The sequence below is a fragment of the Dipteris shenzhenensis genome, unplaced genomic scaffold (genome assembly GCF_047967505.1).
Source record: "Dipteris shenzhenensis isolate YYH24624 ecotype China unplaced genomic scaffold, Dip_SZ_1.0 scaf0048, whole genome shotgun sequence".
Taxonomy (NCBI): domain Eukaryota; kingdom Viridiplantae; phylum Streptophyta; class Polypodiopsida; order Gleicheniales; family Dipteridaceae; genus Dipteris; species Dipteris shenzhenensis.
The window spans coordinates 1-14,777 of NW_028239355.1; the positions used below are offsets into that span (position 1 = coordinate 1).

Genomic DNA, 14,777 nt, shown 5'->3' on the forward strand with positions numbered 1-14,777 from the left:
TATTCCTTGATGTTGCGGACGTCCACATTGCCTGTAATGTGCAATTCTTCAGGCCAAGGAAGTGATGATGACCATACGTGAGCAGATGTCGTAGAATGCGTTTGAGGGCATGACCAAACGATGATTGGATCACGTTGGGCCGGGACGAGTGCATCCCAGTACTTCAAGTACACTTGCCGCCACAGATGTCCAGACTGCGTCAAATGGGAATGCAATGACCTATTGACACAGCTCAAAGATGCCAAATCCGATGGGGAACATCGCAAAAAGATGTTGTGGAGAAGTTCGGATGGGAGCTTGTCAAGCGTTAAGGCTTTTCGCAAGCTATCGACTAGATCGTCCATGTTGCTCTCATCGAATGAGATCAGAAGCAGCGAATCGGTGGCGATGGTAAATACAATCAAGTACTTCTTCTGCTCGTGTGAGAAGGAATGGCAACCAAGACGACAAGATGCTGCATGCAGGGTAGCAACATGCTAGCGCTGCGCTGCGCCTCTGACTACGTAGCGCATATGCAGGACTCTTTGACTCAGCTTTTTACTCGTAACTCTGCCAAATAGCTGCAGATTTGGCCTTCGCAAGAAGGCGCAGCGCAGGCCTTGAACTTTGAAGCTCAGCGAATGATGCGAGCACGGTCCACTTTAGAAAACTTCGATGCGCTACTTTAAAGTAAAGTACTTTACTTTTTAGTGTATGTTCGTTCATACCCAAGAGCATCAATAGCAGCATCTGGCAAACAGCGATGAAAGATTGTAGAGATTGCAATCGTGAGCGCTTTGTTTTCTCTTCTCATTCAGATAAAGATGCCAGAATGGCATTCAGTCTCATCGCAACAAAGCAAAGTAAAATGCAGATGTCCTTTCTTGGGGATATGATGAACAAGAAAAGACTCACGATGAGAAATGAGCTCATGCTGATCCTTAAGGAAAACTGAATGCACGTGAGAATGTCGAAACTGAGATCGATTGATCTCTCTGCAGGCAAAATCTTATTGCCGTCACCTCAATAAAGAGTTGCTTTGCTTGACGTTTCCCGTTTTTCGGCTAGGATGATGCTGAGGACACCGCGTGCATCAGAGACGCTCCACAGCGCGATCACGTCTTACTTTTGTCTCTAGAAAAGCCACGGCATCGGCATAGGCCTCGGGCAATGTCGTGCGAGCAAGGTCCTGGCAAGTCACTCTCTTTGCAAATCATCTTTCGTTCTTGAGTCAGGACAACGTTGAGCGGGTTCACTTCATTTAAGCCATAGGACGAAATTGCGTGGCTTGTGGCTTCGTTTGACCCTACGTGCATGTTGTTAACACATTTATGAAATAGATTTTAACAGCGAACGGTACACCGCTGTACTGTGCATTTTGCAAGACATGATCCTCAAGGCTGAAACGCACTTTACGCGTGTGAAACGCTTTGATTAACACCTTTTACTCAATGCTGGTCCTGCGTACCAGAAGAGCTTTCTTCATCGTCGTCGAATAGATTCATTCGTACGTTTGGGCGCAGGTGCCGCACAAGGGTGGGAAGAGCGGCAAAGCAGGAAAGCAGCAATCTGAAAACGCGGCAAGATCCCTGTCCGCTCACGGCTTCCGTGCAGTGCACGCGTTTGACTGGCCTTTCGCTGTTGGATTTACGCCTACAAGTGGATGAAGAAAGCCTGTTTGGGCCTTTTTCGCGTCCCGAAGGACTGAAGTGGCTGAATGAGATGCTGTACAAAAAAGCTTGTGCATAAATGGCACAGAGAGAGTCGAGAACATACTGCACCGCGCACGCCATCGTTTCAATTCTTTTTAGACAGGCTCACGAAACACTGCCGCTGGGACCTGTCACCTTTACACACGAGCACGCCATCAATTGAATGTATCTCGGTATTTCCCACAGCCTGTTTGCCGCTACTGTGATTGTTTCTTCCTGAAAATTAATCTCAAAAGTCTCGTCAAGGCTGAAGTCGGGATGGCATCGGGCCTGCAGAATTGGGTAAAGACAGAATTCAGGATAGATTGACAGGACCTGCATGTCACTGCCATTTTCACATCAGAAAGCGCAAAAAGACTGAAAAGGTGCACTGAACGTAATTTTGACCGACGATTAAGATCGTGACCTCTCTCTAATTTTTGACAGATATAAAGTTCGTTGTCTAACCCCGCCGTCGCTCCTGGATTTCTTTCTTCACCTCTCTTGGTCCCAGCACCTTCTTCATCACCACATCTGTAACGCCGTCATGTCCACGCAACCCGTGCTTGCTCGCCATGGCAGCGATAATGCCAGCATCGAAAAAGGACTCTCGCCCAACGAAAAGTACGATTTGGGCATCCCCGTTTTGGCATCAGGCGATGACAAGTACGCGACCGAGAATGGCGCAACCGTCAACATTCAAGAAGCCAGCGAAGAACACGAGAGAATGGCAGAAGAAGAAGAGCATCACGACATCAAGCTCAAGACCATGTCATGGCAACGATGTGCTCTTTTGCTGTTCGGCGATCAAGTGTGCCTTGCAATCATGGCACAGGCTTGGTCCTTCAAGGTTCTAGGATGGGTTCCAGGCCTGCTTACAACATTTGCTGCTGGTGTCATTTTCTGGATCACGTCGTACGTGATGTTCTTGTACATGATGAAACACCCTCACGTTCGTGATATCTGCGATATCGGTTACCTTCTCTTCGGCAAGAGCAACATCGCTTACGTCGCAACGGCTGTCATGCTTTTGCTCAACAACGTCATGCTTTGTGGATTCCACGTTTTGACAGGCACAAAAATTCTCAACACGCTCTCGGATCACTCGCTTTGCTCAGTCTCGTTCGCTGTTATCATCACGATCATCAGCATCGTCTGCAGTCTTCCGCGAACGTTGAACCACGTCAGCTTGATGTCAATCGTCAGCGCTGCATGCATGGCCATCTCCATCTTGCTCTTCATGATCTTTGCCGGAAAGGAGGCACATCCCGCCACTGGCTATGGAGGTGACTACCCAACCGTCGGCGATGTCAAGACATACGCTTTCCCGCCCCCCGGAACTACGTGGGTTGACTGCATGAACGCTGTCTTGAACATTACCTTTTTGTGGGTTCCACAAATCTTGTTCCCGAGTATGGTATTTGAAATGCGTCAACCTCGTGACTTTCCCAAGTCTTTGGCTGCACTCGCAGTTGCTTCGTTTGTCTTGTTTGTCGTTCCCGCCGTCGTCGGATTCAACTACCTTGGTCAGTATGCAGAAGCACCGGCCTTTGGCTCGTTGCAAGAAAACTACAAAAAGATCTCATTTGGCTTTGTCATCGTTCCGACCGTCGTTATTGGTGTCATTTACGCCAACATTTCGGCCAAGTTCATCTATCGTACCGTCATGCGTGACTCTCGTCACGCACACAGCAACACCGTGGTGGGATGGGGTGTTTGGGTCGCCACGATGATCGTCTTTTGGTTCGTTGCTTTCATCTTTGCCGAAACAATCCCAAGTATGGGTGACTTCTTGAGTCTTTTGGGCAGTGTCTTTGACTCTTGGTTCGGATTTTTGTTCTGGAGCGTGGCTTGGGTCAGGCTTTTCAAGGGCAAGCTGTTCAAAGGACCCATCATGAGTTTCCTCACGGTGTTGCACGGTGTTATTGGAGCAATCGGATTGTTCCTTCTTGGACCGGGCTTGTACGCTGCCGTTGAAGCGATCATCACAGATTACAGTGGTTCGACAAGACCAGCATTCACTTGCAAGAACTTGTCTCTGTAAATTGCACACCGCATTTTGGTCACCTTGCTAGCTTAAGATTGCGTTACGATGCGACTGCTGCGAACGACGTTGCTTGGATACATCTACCTTTTGCGCTCTTTGCGTATTCTTCTCTTCTATATAATCTTTGTTATCTTTTTGGAAGTACTTTAAACAAATGTCATGGGATTTTGTGTATCTCGTCGTCTGATCATACAAATGGCTTTGATGGAAAAGACACAGAATTTGGACAGCACTCAGTAGATCTGTCCGCAGCAGCGCTGAGATGACTGTCCGAATAGACTTGCGTGCTCGCTCTCTGTTTCTATTTGCGCCTTGCATTAGCGCAGCGCAGCTTCCAACCACCGCACTTTGTCGCGCCCCACTGTTGAGAAGGCTGATAAGTTTAATCCGTCGGGGCCCGTAGACTCTCACGATCTACTGTAGTAGCGCACTTTAGCGCTGCATACAAACTGGGCGTTCCGAGATGCTACTCTGATTTTCTTCTCCGAGCTTGCGTGCACAGAAAGCTGGGCTCGTTGGCCGACGTACCTCGGGAGAGGTTAAATTGATCTTGACATGCATATGCACTTTACGCACCTGAGCAATCTTGGCGCTGCACAGCACACATGTTGTACAAATTAATCAAACGCGGAGCACGCCTTCACACCGCTATTTCGCCCAAGGTCACAAGATGAAGCAAAACAATGTGTTGGTTGATGTTGACCGGGTCGTGCGGCTGTTACCTGAATTCTAAGGACAGAAGTCGCGTTGCGCGCAGCGTCACACTCCGCAAAAGCCGTTTCACGCACAATTGCTTGTGTCGATTGTTGCCCGCGACGCATGTCAAGGTGAATACACATGCAAAAGCAGCGAACAATGTCACTCACATCCAGCTATTGCCTGTGCTGCTGTAGAACAGAATTGCTGGCTGTCTTGCAGCTCGAGGCAAATTGATCACGAAAAGACGTTTCATTCTACAGGAAATGCAGACCACACAATAGCGAGACTGAGTCTGCCACAGATTGAGCTGCACAATTTCAAGGGACGAAGATGAAGTTTTCATGTCTCGGATTGCAAGAAGAGGTTGTTCGTGCAGTCAGCAAAATACATGTCAAAGGTAGAGGGGGGAAGATGAGAATGAGAATGAGATGGTAAATCTTGTTCGAGTTCTTGGTTGTGCATCGTTTGCGTTTCGTGGCCTGAAAAAGTGTTGAAAGCTTGATTGTGTCCTTGAACGTGAAAACGTTTTACATGGCAATGACGAATGCTGCACCTGCTACAACAGCTGAGCCCATTGCGGTGATCGTGAAGAGAGTACTTGCTCCGTTTGTACCGGCAGAGCCGCTGGTCGCACCGGCGTTGGCCGGATGACGATGTGGTGGTTTGAGCGGCACTGGAGGACGTAGACGTCGAACGAGCACCTGACGATGAGATTGATGCTGTTTCACAAGAAGGCTTGCAATGACGGCTTCGTACGATTGCAATGCAATAGCAGCGCTCGAAGAGCCGAGTTGCGAAACGTAAATTTGCGAAACTTCGGCAACGAAAGCAGAGTTGGTTGCTTCTGCACGGAAAGCGGACGAAATGCTTGGGTCTTGAAGCAATTGAGATACTTGAGCAAGAGCTGCGCTTGGGTTAGCGAGCAATTGACTCAATTGAGCAGCGTCAGTGGGAACTTGACGCTTGACGGCAGCAGCCGTCGCAGCAGCTTGAGCCGGTCAAGGGCGCTGACAAATCGACGATCCAAAGGCCAAAGGCCAAAGCAGCAACAGATGCGAACTTTCATTGTGAGTGGATTGAAAGATTGCGAAGAATAGGTAGGTCTTTACGTGCGACTTGTCGATGCGGGGAGTGGAAGATCGCGATTAGCAAGGTAGCCAAGATGCTGTTCCTTTTTAAGGATTCTGGGGCTTTCTACTTCAGCAAGGTTAGAATGCATAAATTGCTCTCTTCCATGATTGTCTCGGGACTAGACCGTACAACATGCAGCGTTCGAGCACATCATTCAGGTCCATGCGCATCTAGATCAACGGATTTATGCGGTGCATGACGTGCTGCATCAATGGACTCAATGAACAAAGGGACAAGGTGCAGTGCATTGCATCTCACTCGCAATAGATCTCCTCCAACCTTCTTTCCACTATTGCCCCGCTCCGAAAGCTGCTGCGTTCCTGTCAATTCACTGCACCGAGTAGCACATGCATACACACAACAAATTGGAGTCGGTATGCCGACTTGCGGGACAGCGAAATATGGAAATGAAATCCATGCAAAACCAAGCTCTACTTTAATCGGAAAATCAGGCACCTCATCCCTGTTACTCGTGTCATCGGCGTGTTGCGACGCGTTTTGCGAAGCGCTTCACCGTGATATAGAGCTGTAGAACGCAGCATGGAAGAGAATTACACTGCGCGCACATCAGCCACTAAAGAATTCTGGTGAGGTGCGAATGCACTTTTTCTGACTGGGTCCATCCATTGAGCCGGAATTGAACTTGTCAATTTAAGAGAAGAGTCGGTCGAAGGCGGCGCATTAAGGGATAAGTAACGATACTGGGCCGCGGCCTAAGTGGCATATGCACTTTCATCAGCCTAACAGCTGCGAGCATTTCCAAAATGTCTTAATACATTTTGCACGCTGCATACTGCTCGAGGCTTTTTTTGCCTCTATTAGTTGTTACTTATATGTTGGAGCCTTGAATAAGCTGGTCAGCAAATTTGCGTGGACGCTTGGACGTACATACACGCTACTGTCCCGTCTCAATCACAGCTCTGGGCTTATCACGTCAGACATCGAACTCATCGTCCCGACATCTGTAAGACTTGCTTCGAAAGCCACAAGACTGCACGTCTGACCAATCTTGTGTCCCGAGTACAATCAAGATTTCTGAAGCACGAAGTAATTAAGATGAAAAGACGTGGGAATTTCATTGAAAGAGGGATAGTCACAATGTAAAGTGATTGCTACGATTCACTTACGTAGAGCTTGTCAGTTGTCTCCCAACTCAAGGACAGAATGTATGCGTGTATGTTCCGCCGGTGCGGAATTTCGAACAGCCTGAAAGTCATTCGGACCATTGAAAGCTTGATTGGGCGGGCAATTACCTGGCGCACAATAGACAGATTGGCCATCTGGACCTGTCAATCGTGCTGGGATGTTGATTTGACCGCCAACGAACGACAGATCCCAATAGACACGATTGTTGCTGCCATAGCCATATTCGCTCAAAAGAGCATGAGACGTGATGCCGGCATCCGTACATTGCAAGCCGCCATTGCAAGCGCCTGTCTGACAATTTGCTCCGTTGCCATCGCAGCCTGTGCGGCCCCATGCACGAATGCCGACTCGATGATCATCCACACCAAAGCTCGCTGTTTGTCCTCGATCCAACGGGCGCCAAAGCGAATACTTCCATCCGGTTGACCGTTCGGTGCTGCACCTACAGCAGGCCAGACGGTGTAAGAGCAGCGGTTTTCGAGCGAATCGTGTAGGCTTGCACCGTACGCAGGCAAGCACGAATGCGAAAAGGACTGTAAGGAATGTGTGCATGTCAAAGAATTGTTGACAGATGTTTTGAATTAGAGATGTGTGATGACATTAGTATTGAAGCGACTTTCATCGTCTCGCTTATGTATGGGAAGAATCGCGACGAGCAAAATTGAAGTAGGCACTTGGCAATCTCGTGTTTGCCTCTTCCTCACTCCAGCCAGCCACGAGTCCCGCCGCATAACAAAGGTGGCTTTATGCTGCATGTAGAAAAAGCGTATGCCATTGTTGCATGTATTTCCCTCGATTTCACAAGAAGCAGCAGGATCGATCAAGGACGAATCGCAACACAGCACTATCCCGTATCGTTCGCACTAGCTGTGACCACGCAGGAAAGTGGCGTGCAACTAAGCATGAGCGCCACACCAGCGCCGCAACTGCCGTCGAATCATAAATATTCTGCGATGACTGCATACTGTTCTCCGCGTCATACACCGGCACGGCGCCGTCACGAGATAGGTGCGGCTTGCAGCGTGGCGAAAAAGTCATCCGCGATGCTGATATGCGATCAAACACAACAAGGAAGTCTATATAAATGTCTCGTATCCCCCTGTATTGTTTAATATCCTTTCTACACAAGGGCAAAGTTTGATCCTTTTCTTCATACAACATAGCGATCACCATCATGTTCAATCGCGCCGCCTCTTCTTCCTTTCCATGCTGATGCTCTCGGTCTCTGCCAGCCGTCATCACATCAATTTTAACAATCGCTGCGGTGGCCCTGCGACGATGCAACTTCCGGGACGTGGTGTTTTGGTCCTGGCTCGTACGATTTTGACGGCGACATTCGAGGAGGCATTGCTCAAGCTTCGTCCGACATCAATGGCGTCCGGTGCCACGAGCGTGGAATTCAGTCTTGTGGACGGCATTTCGTCGGCGGACATTACACTGATCCCACCACACCGATTCAACCATCCTGCTTCTTTCACGCTCAACAATGGTGCGCAAGGTGCAACGTGTAGCAATCCAAATTGCGGCCCGTACAATGCCTTTTACAAATCCGACGATTACACTGCTCAGCGTCAAGTAAGCGGCCAGTCTGCAAGCATTGACATTAGATTCTGCTGAGCTGACATTTCAAGTCGACAGCATTGCATCCCCACTTGACTGTGACCATCATATGAATTCTATATTTTTCCGCCACTTTTGCCTTGCAATTAGTTGCGAGTAGAGAGATCTCCCTTGTTGAAGTCTGAACCGCGCTATTCGGAAAAACCGAGAAGACGCGGATATGTACTGTACTGGACATACTGTGCATGTGTAACGCGGGCGTGGGGCCTCCACACTTTTCCCCGGATAATACGGTTGGTACGCGTGTTAGGAAGATTTGAGACCCTGCATCGAAGTAACGTATTGCCGATGCAAGTTGACCTGTCGTTGCGATTACGTGTGAACGTTTAGTATGCTGTGATTGAGAATCACATTTCCGCTCTCGAATCTCTATTTTGTTTCAACGGCATTCCATCATCATCTTCATCACCATCTCCTTCGCTGAATCGAGATGGATCCTTTCAATCGACCGCAAAAGCCGGTCAGTTGGATGCAATACCAGCGCGATGGCTTCAAAAAGCGGCACGCAACATGGTCATTATCCGCCTTTCAGCACCGATGCCAAGAAGCTAGAAGCACTGGCTCACGAGCGTTTGTCGCAAAATGGCTGGCTGTACGCATCGAGCAACGCCGGATTGAGCTTGACGCACGATGCCAATCGAGCGGCGTTTGCCAATTGGCGAATTGTTCCGAGAATGCTTGTAGCCAATCACGAACGCGACACACGGACGGAGCTGTTTGGCAAAACACTGTCAGCTCCACTGGCTTTTGCGCCCATCGGAATCAACAAGATCTATCATCACGAAGGTGAATTGCCCGTTGCAAAAATTGCAGGTGAGCTAGGCCTGCCTTATACTCTTTCAACTGCAGGATCGGTGCCAATCGAGGCTGCGGCAAAGTCGAACCAGCTTGGTGCAAAAGAAGGCTATCAGAAAGGTCTGGGCGCGCAGTACGGTGAGGGCTTCCGCTACTATCAATTGTACATGCCGCACGATTGGGAGCTTGGCACGAGCCTGTTGAAGCGCGCCGTCGACAGTGGCTATGAGGCCTGTATCTTCACTGTTGACACATGGTCCCTAGGCTGGCGTCACGATGACGTTGCAACCAGCAACTATGCCTTCTACAAAGGCGTGGCAGTTGATCTTGGGCTGTCCGACCCAGTCTTTATGAAACGCATGCGTGAACAAGGCATTGACGAAAATGATCTACCCAAGATCGGCGAGCGATGGGTTGATTCTTACTGGCACGGCGTGCCTTGGTCATGGGACGATTTACCCAAAATCATCAAGCTTTGGAAAGATTTGAGCGGAGGAAAGCCCTTTGGCGTAAAGGGCATTCAGCGAGCCGAGGATGCAGAGCGATGCATCAAAGCTGGCTGCGAGATTATCTGGGTCACCAATCATGCCGGACGACAGATTGATGGCGCCATTGCCAGCCTGGATGCGCTACCTGATATCGCCAAAGCAGTTGATGGCCGTGCCAAGATCATCTTTGACTCAGGCGTAAGATCCGGCAGTGACATCTTCAAAGCTCTTGCGCTTGGCGCAGATGTCGTTGCTTTAGGTCGTCAATGGATTTGGGGGCTATCCATTCAAGGAGAGGTGGGCGTAAGACATGTAATGCGAGCTATTTTGGCGGAACTGGACATCGTCATGATGCTCGCCGGCGTGCAGACCATCGATGACATCAAGAAGCACGGGCGGGAGCTTCTCAAGTACATGCCAAACGGCGTTGATTTAGAGCAGGCTGCAAAGGCAAGGATGTAGATCCACACACACAAGCGCGCTTTGATGTTTTTTAGCCAGATTTGTGAAATACAAGAATCTTCCGAGACGCTTTGTGATGCAGATACAGGATATGTACTTGTGGTGATGCTATCATGTTTGCGCTGTCGAGTCGTCCAACCAACTACCTTCGCTATCGTCGTCTGGCAAGATTTCCTCCTCCTCCTCCTCCTCCTCCTCCTCCTCCTCCTCCTCCTCCTCCTCCTCCTCTCCGTCATCAATGTTGTGCATGTCATCGATAATCACTTGAAACGCGTTCTCCGCATCACACATATTCTCTAAAGCACATTGACAAAGATGGATTCCCTCGTCCGAAATGTTTTCGCACTTGCCACGTACAGCTCGCTGTAGACTTTCTTTCCAGTAGTTCCAACGTTTCTTGCAAAAGCGATCTGCGTCACTAGGTAGCATGGCTTTAGCATGTTTACCGACGTAGCCACAGTTCCCCTGAAGTTTTCTTTCTTCCAAGCAGCGTTCCATGATTGGGTGGTTAGCATTAATCAATACGATTGCCGCACCAGAACGTATATAATCGCTTGTTTCGGAAACATCTTGTTCTTCAAACGCGTCGCGTATGACCCAAAGACAATGGTCGCTAAAGTCTAAGAGTGGACACTCTTCGTCTGCTGTAAGCAATCCAATGAATCTGCAGTGGCTAAGGTATTGCATTTGTTCGCGGTCGACTACGTCCAAGGCTTCGCGCATGACTGCACCAAAGAGTGGCAATGTAGATTCGGACCAACCGTTTCCGTTTCCGAACCTTTTGAGAGGTTCGAGCGACTCCGTCATATAGTCAAAAACGCCAACGAGAATTTTAATCTGCTTCCATTCACTATAATGAGCTACGTGTATGATTGCCGTCCAGACCTTACGGAGTTCAGCCTCCGGATCACGCTCGTTTTTTGATGGCATCTAGAATTGGGTCACAAAGAAAACGCGAAAGATTTTTCATATCCTTGCCATCAATAAAGTCGTAGATCGATGTTGTCATTTCATCTTGGGGTCTTTCGTGATTGCGGCTCATAAGATTGCTAGAGCTGCGAGATGCAGTTTCAGAGCGCAACAAGATCGCCATCCGATGATACTGGCTGCGATGCGAGTTCTTCAGCTGGATCCGTTCCTGTGGCCACTTCTTCGGATGACATCTTGTTGTTTGCGTCAAAGCACACAACGACAGCTGGTAATGCTATCGGCGATGGTCGTGTGCAGAAGCTTTACAAGCTCTGGCATGGCGATTATCATTTTGCAAAAGGCCCGTTGCGATTGTCATCTTGCTTGAAGGCACTTGTAGAGGGACTCCATTTGCGTCTGCTTGCTTCTTGCTCACATACGCCTCTTTTATAAATCATGCAAATAGCTCAGCGCATGACTGATTGAGATTACTGAAGAAGTCTTATGGCAAGACCCTTTCAATCAATGACATCTTGCATTAGACGGTCTTTCGGACTTACATACAGTAAAATGTATCACTGCACAACACTCGACGAAAGCGCTCCGCAAGGCGCCGTGCTACGCACTGGCCACGCTGCTCTGAACAAATGAAATAAAGTAAAGTAGTATCGCTTACCTCGCGGCTCCGCGGTCGTAAAAGATGGGCTTTGTATCGGCGCCGCTAGTGTATTTTTGGCTAGGCACGCAAAAGAAGGGTTGGGCGCGTTCCGAGTGTGTGGTGCCGTTCTGACACCCTTTGTCCCCCCTTCTCACGCCACGATTGAAAAATATTCCGCACACAGCCTCCCGTTTGACGTCAATTTGGCGCCAAAATCACAACACAAAGTGTGCAGTAATCACACGCACAAGTTTGATATTCTAATTTGAAAGTGTAGGCGTGCATGAAAAAACGTACTGTAGAGCACCGAGCACAGTGACAACAGCAACGTTTATCTTACAGTATCTGTGTGACGCATGACGCATGACACGGATTTCAGCCGACGAAGGACCGTCATGCACGCACATGCATGTGGGCTGACAGGAATGCAGGAAGTGGGCCCTTCTCAGGCGATCGCATTGCAGCAAGGAACGTCTCCTTTCTTCACGCATGTCAATCTTCCGCGATGATCTGATTGTCACTCATCACCACCATAAGTACGGCACGCTGGACGTGATCGATGGTAGTGGCAGAGCAAGGCAATGACGAAGCTTTCTTTGCCTTTGCATGAGGTGAAGGGGCATAGTGATGGCCACGCGGCATGGAGAGGTATACAGCATGATCACCGGAATAGGCAGCGCTCTTCAGTGCCACGGATTGTGCTGTGGGTTCTAGTGTTTGTCTCGTTGACATGCGGCTTAGCATTCTTAACAGCTACTTCTTCGACCAAGCTCAGGGACATCTTCCCGCCAATTCGCGGCGGCGCACATGCTCACTTGCCTGTAGCCTCTTCCACGCTGAAGGCAGCAGAGAAGCAACGCTGCAAGCCAGGCCTTCTCGATGACGTCCTTGTCGTCGTCAAGAGTGGGGATGCCGTCATTTACCAAAGAGCTCTCATTCATCTACATACGACCCTTGCATGCGTACCGAACTTTCTTCTCGTATCGGATGCAGAAGCAGATATCGGACCGTTTCACTTTACCGACATCATCAAGCTTCTTGGCGACAAGACCTTACGATCTCCCGACTTTGACTTCTACCGATCGCAACAGCACGAAAGACACGCCTTTCTTCAACGTCGCGATAAGCCAAGAGGCTGGGATCTTGATCGCTTCAAATTCATTCCGATGACTTATCACGCATGGCTCAAGAAGACCCCCAACATCAAGTGGTTCGTTTTCATGGAAGCGGATACGCTCTTTGACTGGGTCAATTTACGCCTGTTTCTCGATCGCTATGACTCAGAAGGGCTTCACTACATAGGCGCGCCTAGCTGGATCAATGACAAAATCTTTGCGCATGGCGGCAGCGGAATCATTCTATCACATGGTGCCCTTGCGCAATCGGTTGGTGAAAATCCTACAGACTGGCTTCAAACGTGGGGTCCAAAGGCGTCCGACGAATGCTGTGGAGACTTTCTTCTCGCAAGAGCGCTTGAGTCGTTTGGCGTCAACATCACAGGCGCATGGCCTATCATTCAAAGCGATCCGATCAACTTGACTCCAATAATACCGGGCTTGTGGTGCCGGCCTGTCGTTTCAATGCATCACATGACGCCATCGTCCATCTCACAGTACTGGCAAATGGCCGAACAGGCTGCTCAAGCCATGTCTGCTGGCAAGCGCAATTCGTCTCTCTTGTGGAAGGATGTATTCACCCTCTTTGTCGAGCCTGATGCCAGCGATATCAAGCTGGACTGGGACAATCACTCTGGCGACTGGACCTTTTCACCGGACGAGCACAATCACGACTCGGAAGCTGAACGTGCCGCCGTCATATCGCCAGGAGGCTGTCAAGATATGTGCAGACGTGAGAAAGAATGTATGCAATGGTCACACCGCGGTCGGACCTGCAAGATGGACAGGAATGTCAAAGGTGGCGAGGCAATCGTAAAGAAAGACAACGAACATCGACAAGACGAAAAATGGATCAGCGGATGGCTTATTGATCGGATAGAAACGTTCAAATCTGATCACCAAACATGCCCCGACGGTATTGATTGGCACTTTGGGCCTTGACGATTGGGGTGCAGCGTGAGCTACCCACATAGACTTGCATCTGTACTACCACACATACATTACATCACTGTACATAATACAATTTCATTGACTACTGAAGGCTCTCAAGACCTGATTCAGTATGTCCAAAAGTAACGGATGCAAAAGCTTGACCTGCAAGTCCAACGGACGACAAGTCCGTGCGCAAACGCAGAGCACTCAGCCACGTACCGTTACTCTAAAAATGTTGAAAATGCTCAGCCCAAAACACGAGCCATCATCTTTGTTATCAAGATCCAGTAACGTCAAGCTGCGCAGCTTGAGGCTGCGTGTGCCTAAAACGACAAACATCATGAAGTGATTGTTCACTTTTTGCAATTGTGATCAATGTCAACATAGCCATACATGAAGGCTTCACAGTCGTACGCCAAAGCATTGCGAACCAGTTGTCGGTACTGCCGGCGTCGAAAGATCAAATGCGATGGCGCGTTCCCTTGTGCCGCTTGCAACTCACGCGAAATCGACTGTGTTCACGATGAGCGAGCCAAGATGGGAAGGCCTCTCAAGCCTGGTCATTCTGTGCAGCACGGCTCAAGTACAACTAGTTCAGGCATAACTTTGGAGCCGCAGCTTGTCGTCGGAACAAACGCAGCGGTATTGCTCGGCACGCTACTCGACGCCGCTTTCGATGATGCTTACGTCCTTCCGATACCTACGACCTCATTCAGCTCCGCCGTGCAGAATCATCTTGGTCAACAGGGTGCGCTGCTCGACCTTGACGCTCGGGACATGGCAGAACAAAAGCCGTGCACTCCGTCCGTGTACGATGCACTTTGGCCACAACTCATCAAAGACATCTTGGATGCATGTCGGTGGCATTGGTCCCCGCTACTTCATAACGGACCAATGCAAACACAGAGGAGACCACGTTATCTGCCAGTTGGCTTGCGATTTGATTCAACTAAGAGTATGCCCCGCATCGAATCAAACACAATAGACGCTCCACCGGACGTAGCGCCAGAAGAATTTGCACACATGTTCCAAGTATGGTCAGCCGCACATCCCCTTGCGGCGTGCCTGTCGCTTTCAAGTCTACAGGAAACATGCAATGACAGC

The 14,777-nt window shown here is 49.4% G+C and overlaps 3 protein-coding genes across 3 annotated transcripts; all 3 read left to right on the forward strand.

Moving 5' to 3' along the window:
* Positions 1–2,217: 2,217 nt before the first annotated feature.
* LOC147879311 (N amino acid transport system protein-like) lies at positions 2,218–3,714 on the forward strand. Its single transcript, XM_087372232.1, has one exon. The coding sequence runs from the start codon at positions 2,218–2,220 to the stop codon at positions 3,712–3,714; it is 1,497 nt and encodes a 498-aa protein (XP_087228358.1).
* A 5,029-nt stretch (positions 3,715–8,743) lies between these two features.
* Positions 8,744–10,058, forward strand: LOC147879312 (FMN-dependent alpha-hydroxy acid dehydrogenase qulF-like). Its single transcript, XM_087372233.1, is given in 2 exon segments — positions 8,744–8,812; positions 8,814–10,058. Coding segments are annotated over 2 exon segments (1,314 nt in total).
* Positions 10,059–12,206: 2,148 nt separating this feature from the next.
* Positions 12,207–13,682, forward strand: LOC147879313 (uncharacterized). Its single transcript, XM_087372234.1, has one exon. It carries the CDS (start codon positions 12,207–12,209, stop codon positions 13,680–13,682), a length of 1,476 nt encoding a protein of 491 aa, XP_087228360.1.
* Positions 13,683–14,777: the final 1,095 nt, after the last annotated feature.

Coding starts and splice junctions, on each gene's coding strand:
- LOC147879311 (XM_087372232.1), top strand. CDS start 2,218: ATGTCCACGCAACCCGTGCTTGCTCGCCATGGCAGCGATAATGCCAGC.
- LOC147879313 (XM_087372234.1), top strand. CDS start 12,207: ATGACGAAGCTTTCTTTGCCTTTGCATGAGGTGAAGGGGCATAGTGAT.